This window comes from Poecilia reticulata, chromosome 4 (genome assembly GCF_904066995.2).
Source record: "Poecilia reticulata chromosome 4, P_reticulata-male-v2, whole genome shotgun sequence".
Lineage (NCBI taxonomy): Eukaryota > Metazoa > Chordata > Actinopteri > Cyprinodontiformes > Poeciliidae > Poecilia > Poecilia reticulata.
Genome location: NC_088833.1, coordinates 33,414,418 through 33,427,009, shown reverse-complemented (window position 1 = coordinate 33,427,009; position 12,592 = coordinate 33,414,418). Strand labels below are relative to the sequence as shown.

General features: G+C 41.7%; 1 protein-coding gene across 2 annotated transcripts; it reads right to left on the bottom strand.

The window, feature by feature from the left end:
• Nucleotides 1-4,347: 4,347 nt before the first annotated feature.
• Nucleotides 4,348-12,440, bottom strand: LOC103464212 (prohibitin-2). 2 transcript variants are annotated; one of them, XM_081606692.1, is made up of 10 exons: nt 12,422-12,440; nt 11,148-11,280; nt 10,455-10,539; nt 7,943-8,022; nt 7,213-7,397; nt 6,721-6,850; nt 6,024-6,127; nt 5,125-5,202; nt 4,975-5,054; nt 4,348-4,562 (listed from the first exon to the last, which is right to left on the bottom strand). In XM_081606692.1, the coding sequence occupies exons 2-10, from the start codon at nt 11,242-11,244 to the stop codon at nt 4,538-4,540; spliced, it is 864 nt and encodes a 287-aa protein (XP_081462818.1). In that variant the 5' UTR covers nt 11,245-11,280; nt 12,422-12,440; the 3' UTR covers nt 4,348-4,537. The 2 variants fall into 2 exon arrangements, with proteins under 2 accessions (XP_081462818.1, XP_008406387.1); XM_008408165.2 differs by lacking the exon at nt 12,422-12,440 and adding an exon at nt 11,847-11,994.
• Nucleotides 12,441-12,592: the final 152 nt, after the last annotated feature.

Sequence of the window (12,592 nt, the reverse complement as noted above, 5' to 3'; positions counted from 1 at the left end):
GGTAAGATCTCAAATCCACCCTGAAGAGTTCTTCAGGGCAGCACTGCATGTATTCTGTGTGACTTTTTAAGTGTTTCTGTAAATTCAGCTAATTTAACACTAAGAATTTCACTGGTCACTTTTCGGATTTGTTTCGATTTTGTCTCCTATGGATGGGACATGTTCTACCAGAGAATTATTGTAAATAACCAACTTTTAACATAATCCAAACTGATTTAATTTGCAAATGAAGTTAAACTTGTTATTAACGTTTTGATCAACCTTATCAGAATGTTTGGTGAATGTCAGCTTCTTGTGAATGACAACAACCAGGGACTCATGGGACTGAACCCATTAATGACAACTAAAGGTTCTGGGGCCTCAGGCATAAAAAACCAGGGCCGTGCAGAGACCACTAAAGAGGCAGGTGCTCAAAAAACAAAAGGGGGGGGGCACATCTAACCGCATTCTAGGACAGAATATTAACAAAGCCACTCAGCTTTCAGAGTTTAATAAACAATGATAAATTACAAAATTGTGAGATATACAATCAAAGCTAAGGAAAATCTCTAGAGCTAATGGAGTTAGCAGCATGTGCTCCCTTACGTTTAGACTTAGACATTCTACTTTTGTAAGAGAGAGAGTACTCACTTAAACACCTCCTGAATTATAGAATTCCACAGTATTTGAGACAAAAGGGCAGACCACAACAGCTGTATTAGTCCAAAATAACAGCTCGGCACACGAAGCTGATTAGAAGAGATGCATACGCAGCGCCATTTTCGCGCGTCTCACCGGGTCTCTGCCTCAGAGGCAACTGCCATACGTCACGGGCAAAAGGTCAAAGGTGACCGGAGGGCTTATGTTGTACAAAAAAAAAACCCCAACAAAAACCAAATAATTTTAGTACATTTTATGTGTCAGAAGAGGGCTTGGAAAATAAAAATACCAAAATAAAAAAAAAATGACCAAAAGGGCACTTGGGGGGCCAGGAGTAAAAGGGGCAGGTGCTCAAGCACCCCCTCCTCTGCACGTACCTGTAAAAGAGTGCGCAGTTTTCACACTAAAACTTGGTGTATGGAAAAATTTAGAAAAGTGCGGCGCACAAAAAAATCCGGATGAATAAAGCTGTGCGCACGCACGTGGCCGAGCACCTTTCCTTTATAAATCCTAATTTGCGGGAAATAGAGCCCAGCTGCTGGTCCGCCCTGTCACCACCCACAAATACATACACTGCTCAAAAAAATAAAGGGAACACTTAAACAACACAATATAACTCAAAGTAAATCAAACTTCTGTGAAATCAAACTGTCCACTTAGGAAGTAACACTGATTGACAATCAATTTCCCTGCTGTTTTGCAAATGGAATAGACAACAGATGGAAATTATTGGCAATTAGCAAGACACACTCGATAAAGGAGTGGTTCTGCAGGTGGGGACCAAAGACCACTTCTCAGTACCTATGCTGTCTGGCTGATGTTTTGGTCAGTTTTGAATGTTGGTGGTGCTTTCACACTCGTGGTAGCATGAGACGGACTCTACAACCCACACAAGTGGCTCAGGTAGTGCAGCTCATCCAGGATGGCACATCAATGCGAGCTGTGGCAAGAAGGTTTGCTGTGTCTGTCAGCGTAGTGTCCAGAGGCTGGAGGCGCTACCAGGAGACATGGAGGAGGCCGTAGGAGGGCAACAACCCAGCAGCAGGACCGCTACCTCCGCCTTAGTGCAAGAAGGAACAGGAGGAGCCCTGCAAAATGACCTCCAGCAGGCCACAAATGTGCATGTGTCTGCACAAACGGTTAGAAACCGACTCCATGAGGATGGTATGAGGGCCCGACGTCCACAGATGGGGGTTGTGCTCACAGCCCAACACCGTGCAGGACGCTTGGCATTTGCCAGAGAACACCAGGATTGGCAAATTCGCCACTGGCGCCTTGTGCTCTTCACAGATGAAAGCAGGTTCACACTGAGCACATGTGACAGACGTGACAACGTCTGGAGACGCCGTGGAGAGCGGTCTGCTGCCTGCAACATCCTTCAGCATGACCGGTTTGGCAGTGGGTCAGTAATGGTGTGGGGTGGCATTTCTTTGGAGGGCCTCACAGCCCTCCATGTGCTCACCAGAGGTAGCCTGACTGCCATTAGGTACCGAGATGAGATCCTCAGATCCCTTGTGAGACCATATGCTGGTGCGGTTGGCCCTGGGTTCCTCCTAATGCAGGACAATGCTAGACCTCATGTGGCTGGAGTGTGTCAGCAGTTACTGCAAGATGAAGGCATTGAAGCTATGGACTGGCCCGCCCGTTCCCCAGACCTGAATCCGATTGAGCACATCTGGGACATCATGTCTCGCTCCATCCACCAACGTCACGTTGCACCACAGACTGTCCAGGAGTTGGCGGATGCTTTAGTCCAGGTCTGGGAGGAGATCCCTCAGGAGACCATCCGCCACCTCATCAGGAGCATGCCCAGGCGTTGTAGGGAGGTCATACAGGCACGTGGAGGCCACACACAATACTGAGCCTCATTTTGACTTGTTTTAAGGACATTACATTAAAGTTGGATCAGCCTGTAGTGTGTTTTTTCACTTTAATTTTGTGTGTGGCTCCAAATCCAGGCCTCCATTGGTTAATAAATTTGATTTCCATTGATGATTTTTGTGTGATTTTGTTGTCAGCACATTCAACTTTGTACAGAACAAAGTATTCAATGAAAATATTTCATCCATTCAGATCTATGATGTGTTATTTGAGTGTTCCCTTTATTTTTTTGAGCAGTGTATATAAATTAGTATAAATACCCGGAAGTTTGCCACCGCGTGAAGCAATAACCATGGCAACGTCCTTGTTTCAAGCAGCATAAGTATTTATAATACTAATTATATATTTTATTTAAAAGGTGCTTTGAGGGCACATAATGTCACCTTACAAAAATAAAAATGTATTTTAAAGAAAATAAAAATCCAAATTAAGATCATGCAAATGCCTGCTTGAACAGTAGCGCCTTCAGGCGGGATTTAAAGACAGCGTGTCAGAGTCCTTTGAGTGGGGAAAGTGGACGTTTATTCTAAATAGTAGAATGATAATCCTGTGCATGAATTGTACATTTACAGAATAAAGATGCTTTATGTCCATAAGGCGCATTCACAAAGCGAGCGGCTCGACTGAAGGATGACTGCAGCTGGACCGGTACCGGTACCGCACGGCTCTCAAGTTTTGCTCTGAAATCCAGGATGATCAGTCTGAGCAGTCTCAACACTCATAAACCATCAGCAACATTTCCCAGCAGATCAATATGATCTCTGATCAATCGCTCCCTCTGAATCCTTTTATTGGTGATGTTCTCCATCAGAGCCAAAGCGCTCCTCAATTACGCGGCTCACCTTATATACGTGGGGTTGTCTACACACCTTGATCACCTTCAAAATCAAACCTGTTTATTTTGACTCAGCAGGTTTGAGTTAATCTGCTTATTAAACCCTGTTTTCTTCTTTTAGTGAGAATGAAATTACCCCGCAGATGCATTCCATGCGCTTCGGCGCACAAATCGACGTTACATCTCTGAGACAAAAACTGAGGAAAAGCACTATTTTCAGTGAAAATAAAATAAAAAATATAACTTTTTCCATTTTCTTTATTTTGTATGCGTGTTAGGTTGTCTAAGGATAAATGCAGTTTTGTTTAATCGTTTACATTTAAACAAAATATTAAAATCATGAAAAACATCGGGTTTGATGCTTCTTGTTCTAAACACCGAATGTATTCAGACTTAAGTGTATTTAGGTGAATTTTGACACTTTCTAGTTTGATATTGTCCACAGAAAAAGTCTGCGTGGCTGCCGCACATTTTCACGCCAGCGAAAAAGTGTTGCGTATATTTACGCAAAAGTTGACGCAAAGTTAATTTTATACATGCCGACTTGTTCGTAAAATATGGCGCCGCACATTTTTCGTGCGCACGCTGCTTTATGCATGAGGCCCCTGATGTTCTCCCAGCTGAATCTTCCCTTTCCAACCATGTACAGATCTGTAGCAAGTTTCACCTCTGAAGTCAACTCATTTAATGGTTAGTCTTCCCAGTTCCAACCTGTTCATCATCTGACTGAATACAATATCAGCTTAGTTTTCATTTTGTCCAAATTGAAAGAATGTAAGCTTATCTGGAAATCAGGTTGTATAAAATTCAACTATCAGCCTACTGAGATTACTCTGAATGTGAACGATTTTTACTGAAAATGTGTTTAAAGCTGAAAAATGAGGCAGTCTAGTTTGATTAAAACGAGAGCGAGTAAAAATGATCTAACCTACAATGCCACTGATGGAAGCAATGGTCATCTAAAACAGGTTTGTTAACATAAGGCTCTGAGGTAGTGTGCATAATCCATTTTTATTCTATTACACATAGATAATTGTACATGCTTCAAAATGTAATAAAAGCAACTCTTAAATCTCCAGGAGATAAAACAAAGTCAGTTCTTTCCCACTTGTCCAAATTGATGGATGATGATTTTGTGGGTCTAATAAAATGTCTGCTGTGCTGCCACTGGTCACGTCTTCCTCACTTCTTCAGAACAGTCGAAAAACTGGAAAAAGAACAGCATAAAATAAACTAAAATACAGGGTTTTCAATCTCTGATTTTGCTCCTTGAATCTTAGATTAAGATGTTTGATGGGTGATGAAATCAAAGGGCAGCTAGAGGTGGGAAGACCAACAGGTTAGGCATCAGCTTACAACTTCATTAATGTTGTATAATGACACTCTTTTATTTAACTTTCAAAGATGAGCCTCAACATTTACACTCTAAAGCCAGAGAACATCTGTGATGCCAGGTGAGAAGAAATAAACATGTTCCTACGCTTTTAATCCTTAAAGATTCTTCAGGTTTTACTTTGTTGCCTTTCTGTTGATTGGGAAGGATTCAGAATGAAATGGGAAGTAGAAGTTGGAGGTATGAGAGTCAGATAGTTAAAGCAGAGTCTGGCAGTGAAACCTACCTGTTGAAGAATGTCTGATCTTGTAAATTCAGAACCAAACTGTCAGCATTAAGGTACACTTTGTTCTGAGATGAAGACACCTAGAAGCAGACACTCAACTTAGCATAATTCATCATCAGCAAAGCTCCTGAAAAGGCTGATTATACCAACCGTCTTAGCAATGTTCTGAGCTGCTCTGATTCTCCTCAGTTTCAGGTAACCAGGGTTCTTGGTCACAGCTTGGCCCAACTGAGAGAAACCAATTAGTTATTCAACATAAGCTCAAGTGTAATACAAGGTCAGAAACACACAAACACAGTAAAACTGACCTTTCACATACTGAGATGTAAACATGTCACTATTCTGAAAAAGAAGGTTGTTGAAAATGCCTTCAGGTAACATTACACTGAACTAATAAAGTCAAAGGCCAATTAAGTACTTAGAAGTCATAATATGTAACCTTTATAAAAAAAAATATTTTCTTGCATGTTTGTAAAAACTGCTATGTCATGACAGTATGAGATCCATAATCTGAGAGAGGGGGAGGGAAAAAAAGTAAAGCTCCTCCTCCACCTTGTTACTATTAGCATCTGCAATAGTAGATGCTAATACACCGCCTGCTCAAAAACAACCAATCAGAAACAAGAGGAAGTTTGTGCTGGTGTATGCGCTGCTAAATGTGCTACCAGCAGATAAACAGCTTACTATTCCAGAAAACTTTATCTGTCGTCATGTTAACTAGCCTGAGCATTGATGACAGGATCTGCTCTGGGGAACTGAGTGTGAGCAGAGAGTACACAAACATGACTGACAGCGTTAAGGCCCTCCTCCTGACTGATTGGTTGTTTTTGACTAATAGTAACACTGGGAGGAGCTGGATTTTTCTCACTCATTATACAGTCAATACGGTGACAGAAGAAATATGTAAAACACTTTTTATTTATAATTATTTTTATGTTTTTTTATAACAGCAACTAAAGATGACTTGTGGATGTTGAGCGAACATTCATTGTTGGACTCCATATTAAAAACAAATGCAGCTGGATCTGCTTCAGTCCAAGTTCAGTTACCATTTTAGCAGCTTCTGCCTCCCCCTCCGCCTGGATGATCTTCTGTCTCTGGTCCTGTTTGGCTTTCTCTACGTAGAACTGTGCTCTTTGCGCCTCCTGCTGGGCTAAAAATGCACAAACAATACTTTATAAACTCTTCTTGGTAGTATCGTATTCAATGCCTGGTGTTCTCTTCCAGCAGATCTTAGGAATTGAAATCAAGTGCTCACTGCTCACTTAATCTGAATATTTTCATATTATGCTAAATCCAACAGTATTTATAACCCTGGCAGAATCAGAGTTTAAATCTAAGCTAATTTAAGTAAGTGGAGGATCAGTTATGAAAAAAATATGTTTTTATTTATACTTTTGTGAAAAAGACAAGGCAGATTAAAAATGTATAACATTACAGTTGGAAAAATCTTTATTGGCATTACATTTAAACTCTTGTATATCTAAGCAGCTTTCTTGGATAAAGAAAGGTTTTAAAAGATCTATGTTTAGTGATGCACTCCAAACCCTACAGGTTGGAAGGTCTCCATACCAAAACCCTCATCTTTAGCTCCCTGCACAGATTCAGGACTCAAGTTGGCCAAACTGGAAAAGAACTTTAAACCTAAATCTGAACAACTTTTGTCCTGATTGTATAGAAACACGCATCAGTGGCTTCATTTCTCTCCAGTGTCAGTAGAATGTTAGCCAACAGGTCCAGACTCACCAACTTGCTTGGCCTCCACAGCAGCAGTGTACTGGCTGCTGAAGCTCAGCTCTGTGATGGCCACATCATCCAGAATGATATTGAAATCCTTTGCTCTCTCAACAAGCTCTCTGCGCACCAGCAGGGAAACCTGGACACCAACAACAGTTTCAATTGGGCAGCAGAAAAAGCTAGGCCTGCACCAAAACCTGATCTGTTGATTCTAATTTTGGCCAATACCAATTTTTTTCCTGAAAAGTTACTAAATATAATGACAAAGGCACTAAACTAACAGTGCAGTGACTTGTTAACATGCAGATGTGACCTAGTCAGTCAGTCTGTCCTCTCACTGCAGAGTAAAGAAAACAGCAGACATTTGAGAATCAGGTCAGTTTTTCATGCAAGTATCAGCTGATCATCAGCTGATCACCGATCCCCCCAAAATGAAGGGAACCGGGCCGATTTGTCGGTGCTGCAATATGAAACAGCAGACAGCATGGGAGCCAGCAGCACCTGTGCTCTCTGTGTGATGAGCTGTGAAGCGTTGAACTTGGCCACTACAGATTTGAGGACTTCATTGACGATAGAAGGCAGAACTCTCTCGTCGTAGTCCTTCCCTAGTTGTTGGTACATTACAGGCAGGCTGGACGCCATGGGTCTGGACAACACCCGCACTCCAATATTCACCATCTGCAGATCTGCACAAACACAAATATCCATACATGTCATATTTCTACTGACATGAAAGAAAATCAGGAAACAGTAAAAGATATCCTAAATAATGGTGTTGAGGTTCATCTGCAGAAACCTTCCATGAACTTTATGGTTTAGATTTCTACAGCTTGACCTCAGAGAGACTGTTACTACCACAACACAATCCATGATGCGTAACGCTGCTTACTTTTTAATTTGCTACATGAATAAAGCTAAAATGTTACTGGACTGTGTGTGTATACAGAGGCAGAGTAGTGCTGAACTGTACTGACTGGAATCATTTCTAAATCAAATTCCACTAAACTATAACTCAGTTCTTACAGGAGACAACATCCATCCGTCCATGGATTTTATATTTATCAAACACTATAAAACATAATAAGCTCTTAATGTAGAACAAGTACAGCTTCTTTTCTAACAGTATGTTGTATTAAACTTTAGTAACAAAAGTCACAAGATTTCTACTTGGCTGAAGAACACAGAATGTAACTGAGCAGCAGTGTGTAGGTGTGTGTTCAGAGCTGATAACCTTTGCTTCCAGTCAGTGAGGAGATTTTGCGAGGTTTAGCTCTAATGTCATAGATGATTGGATACTGGAACCACGGGATCCTGCAGCATGGACATTAGAACGGTGCTGTTTGAAATCTGTCGCAGCAAACACCAACACTTCAACTAAACCATATAAAACTGTGTCATTAATGATGCATAACAATTGTAACAGTAAATTATTTAAAATACATTGCGTAAATTGTTTAAAATTATAAATTATTTAAAATGAAGATAGAAATATCTAGGCCAGGGGTCCCCAAACTATGGCCCGCGGGCCGGATCCGAATCTTCGAAGCAATGCCTGTAAGTAGCAGCTTATACTTCAAAACAAGCCTTTATGTTAACATATGAGGAATTCATATGTTAAAGTTACTTTCCCTCAATGGAATATATACTAGGCAGTCCCAGTGACCGTTTCACTAACGGTTTTTGCCCATGTGCTTTCTGGGTAAAAATCCATCGAGAAACTAAACAATGAGTTCCAGGGGTGGGCAACTCCAGGCCTTGAGGGCTGGGCTCCTGCAACTTTTAGATGTACAACTCCTGGCAAAAAGTATGGAATCACCAGTCTTGGATAAGGACTCATTCAGACATTTCATGCTGTAAAACAAACTCGGATCAAAAATATGATTCAATAATAAGGTCATTCCAAAGTGCAACTTGTTGGCTTTCAGGAAGACTCAAAGAAAAGAGAAAACATTGTGGAAGTCAGTGAATGATACTTTTATTGACCAAGCACAGGGAAATAAATATGGAGTCACTCAATTCTGAGGAAAAAAGTGTGGAATCATAAAAAAACACAAACAAAAGACCATTTAAAATATATCACTAGTATTTAGTTGCACCACCTTTGGCTTTTATAATGGCTTTCAGTCTCTGAGGCATGGACTTGAGTGACAAACGGTATTCCGCATCAATTTGGTGCCAACTCTCTCTGATAGCAGTTGCCAGATCAGCGTTGCAGGTTGGAGCCTTCTTGTGGACCATTTTTTTTTCAATTTCCACCACAGGTTTTCAATTGGGTTGAGATCTGGACTATTTGCAGACCATGACATCGACTGAATGTGTCTTTCTCCAAGGAATGCCTTCACTGTTTTTGCCCTATAGCACGATGCATTGTCATCTTGGAAAATTATTTCATTTCCAAACATCTGTTCAATTGAAGGGATGAGAAAACTGACCAAAATGTCAATGTAAACTTGTGCATTGATAGAAGAATTAACCACAGTCATCTCCCCAGTGCCTTTGCCTGACATGCAGCCCCATATAATCAAGGACTGTGGAGATGTGGTTGTTTTCTTCAAGCAGGCCTCTTCATAAATCTCACTGGAACGGCACCAAACAAAAGTCCCAGCATCATCACCTTGTCCAATAAGAGATTCTTGACTCATCACTGAAGATAACTTTCATCCAGTCATCCACAGTCCATGACTGCCTCTCCTTAGCCCATTGCAGTCTTGTTCTTTTATGTTTAGGTATGAATGCTGGTTTTCAGTTAGCTTTCCTGTATTGAAATCCCATATCCTGTAGGCGATTTCTTACGGCTCAGTCACACACATTGACTCCAGCTTCCTCCCATTTATGCTTCATCTTAGTTGTATTTTTTTGGTTTTCAAGACAAATGGCTTTAAGTCGTTTGTCTTGATGCTTTGATGTCTTTCTTGGTCTACCAGTATACTTGGCTTTTGACAGCCATTCTATGCCATTTGTATTTGGTCCATATCTTGGATACAGCCGACTGTGAACAGCCCACATCTTTAGCAACCATGCATGAAGGGTTACCTTCTTCAAGAAGTTTCACAATCCTCTCTTTTGCTTCAAGGGACATTTCTCTTGTTGGAGCCATGGTTCTTGCCACTCCACTTCGTCCAGCAGCCCTCCAAGGAGTCATGAATGCAGGTGTTTTTAACTGCAGACTAACGGGCACATCTCATCTGGGGCAGGTGTCCATTTAGGGAAAGGAAATAGACTGGGTGTGTCCTTATTTTCTACCTCCAATTTGAGTGATTCCACACTTTTTTCCTCAGAATTGAGTGACTCCATATTTATTCCCCTGTGATTGGTCAATAAAAGTATCATTCAATGACTTCCACAATGTTTTCTCTTCATTTCTTTGAGTGTTCATGAAAGCCAACAAGTTGCACTTTGGAATGACCTTATTATTGAATCATGTTTTTGATCCGAGTTTGTTTTACAGCATGAAATGTCTGAATGAGTCCTCATCCAAGACTGGTGATTCCATACTTTATGCCAGGGGTTGAATCTCTACTTCAACACACCTGAGTCAAATAATGAGGTCATTAGCAGGACTCTGGAGAATCTGACTGCACTTAGGAGGTGATTCAGCTGTTTGATTGAAGTGTGTTGGATCAGGGAGACATCTAAGAGTTGCAAGACACCGGCCCTCCAGGACCAGGATTGCCCACCCCTGGTTCAGACACTTAATGATGGGTGGTTGGCCCTCCCAGCCAGCAGAGGGGGGCAGAGAGTACCTGAAATGAAGCCCCTCAGCCAGAATGGTGTCCATCTGCATCCCCCCAATCCTGTTGAAGATGATGGCTCTCTGGCCGCCCTCAACTGCTCGCTCGCGCGCGCGCGCACACACACACACACACACACACACACACACACACACACACACACACACACACACACACACACACACACACACACACACACACAACAAGTTTCAGTTAACACACTGATGACAAAAAAAAAATAAATCAGAACCTCAAAACTGTTTTGAGTTAATCCAACCCTGATTTTTATTCTTGTGGATCCTAACAGCTCAGAGTGAGATCTGCTCCTGTTAATTTTATCAAAACAAACAGCTGGAGGTGACACCATGGTGATAGAGGAGGTCCTGGTACTGTGGGCCAGGACCAAATCCTGCTGGAAAATTAGATTAGCATCTCCATCCAGCTGGTCAGCAAGAGCAGCATAAAGTTTTCTAAAATGCCCATGCCTATGAGAACAAGACTGGAAACATTAACATTTACATATCAAGGTAGAAATAAATTCCATTTTCTATGATATTCCAGGTGATGGGGAAGCTACTCTCAGCTTCCCCATCCAGTGTGATAGCATCTCTACACTGCTGGACAGGGGCCCAGAACAAGCAGTTCTGCTTGGACAGGTGCCCAAGCTAGGCCCCGACCTGGGCCATGGCTGTTAAGGCAGTGTACCTGTGTAGGTTGCTTCTTTAAGGCCATATACTAGGGCTCCAGCTCCCAGGAGCAGCTTCAGCCCCAGTCCTGCTCCTTTGCCCCCAGAGGAAGACATCCGGCCAGTCAGGTCCCTCAGGTGCTGAATGAAGCGCTGCAGTTTTGTATGAATAAAAGTGATGAGAACATGCTGATCATCAAGATGTTTAAATTAAGTTAAATTGATCATTTTATAAAAGTACCAGTCATAAGTTTCAAGATGTCAGCTAAGAGGAAAAATAACCTGGCAAAAGACATTTTAAAGTAAAACAACATATTAAAAAGATAATCTACAAGAAAGTGTGAGAGCAGTTCAGGCCGGATGTGTGTATGTGTAGGGTAGAGGTATGGGGGCTTTGCTTAAAGCTTTGGAACCAACAAACATTAAAATGAGTGAGTTAACTGGAAACCAGCCCGCGCACAGCAAGCTGAACACAGGAAGTGTTCCTCCGAACAGAGTCCTGAGGAGCACGGCGCCGTTTCCGCCTCCTGACCAAACCAAACTCATACCGCAGCTACAATGGAGGCTAACGCTAGCAAAGAGGCCGCTAGTCCAACATGCCGACCTGAGGCTCCTTTAATGGAGTGAACCTTTCCTCAATAAGCACCTCACCTCCGCTAATAACATATCAAGAAAAGGGACGACACACTGGTTGGGTCACCTTCATTTAAAGCACTTACATTCGGCTCCTTACTTCCCATGCTGCAGCTTGATGGTATAATATCCAAGGTCGAGACAGCAAAGCGAACATGAAGTTCTTCCTCTTAAAAAATCGCCACACTTTTCACTGTGCTGCCCCCCAACGATGTAGAAACGCAATAGCACTAGGGAACCGATGGAACAACCCATATACAACCACTGAGCCTGTGAAGCTGATCTGTAGGATCGAACGAAAAATAAACTTTATCTGGTGCGCACGATAAAGTTCATTTATTGTTTTTTTTCAATGTCTCTTTATGGGCTCCATGCATTGAAATTGTTTACTAATATAATACTTATCTTGACAGTAATTTGATGACTTACAGAAAAGTGTATCTTAGTAAGGGAACTGAGAATGAATTATGTGTTTCAATGTCTCCAAAACACCATCAATATCTCTGAAAGTAAAACTAAGAGGCTTTTTAATCATAATTTGGAATTCTAAATATTTGGCTTAAACATTAAAAATGATCTGGAAAACAAAAGGCAGAAGGTTTCAGCAGCTGTGGCTACTTTGAACTAACTGCTGCTACAATACAGCTGAAAGACGCCTTACTTCAGTGTTTCTCAACCCTGGTCCTCACCGCCTGTTTGTTTTAGGTGTTTCCCTTCTGCCACACACCTGAAGTATCTCTGGGTGATTAACAGCATAGACATAATATAAGAATAGATGGACCGCTCTCGCCTATTGTCGCTGACGAGATTTAGGGCGGCCATCTTGGAGCGG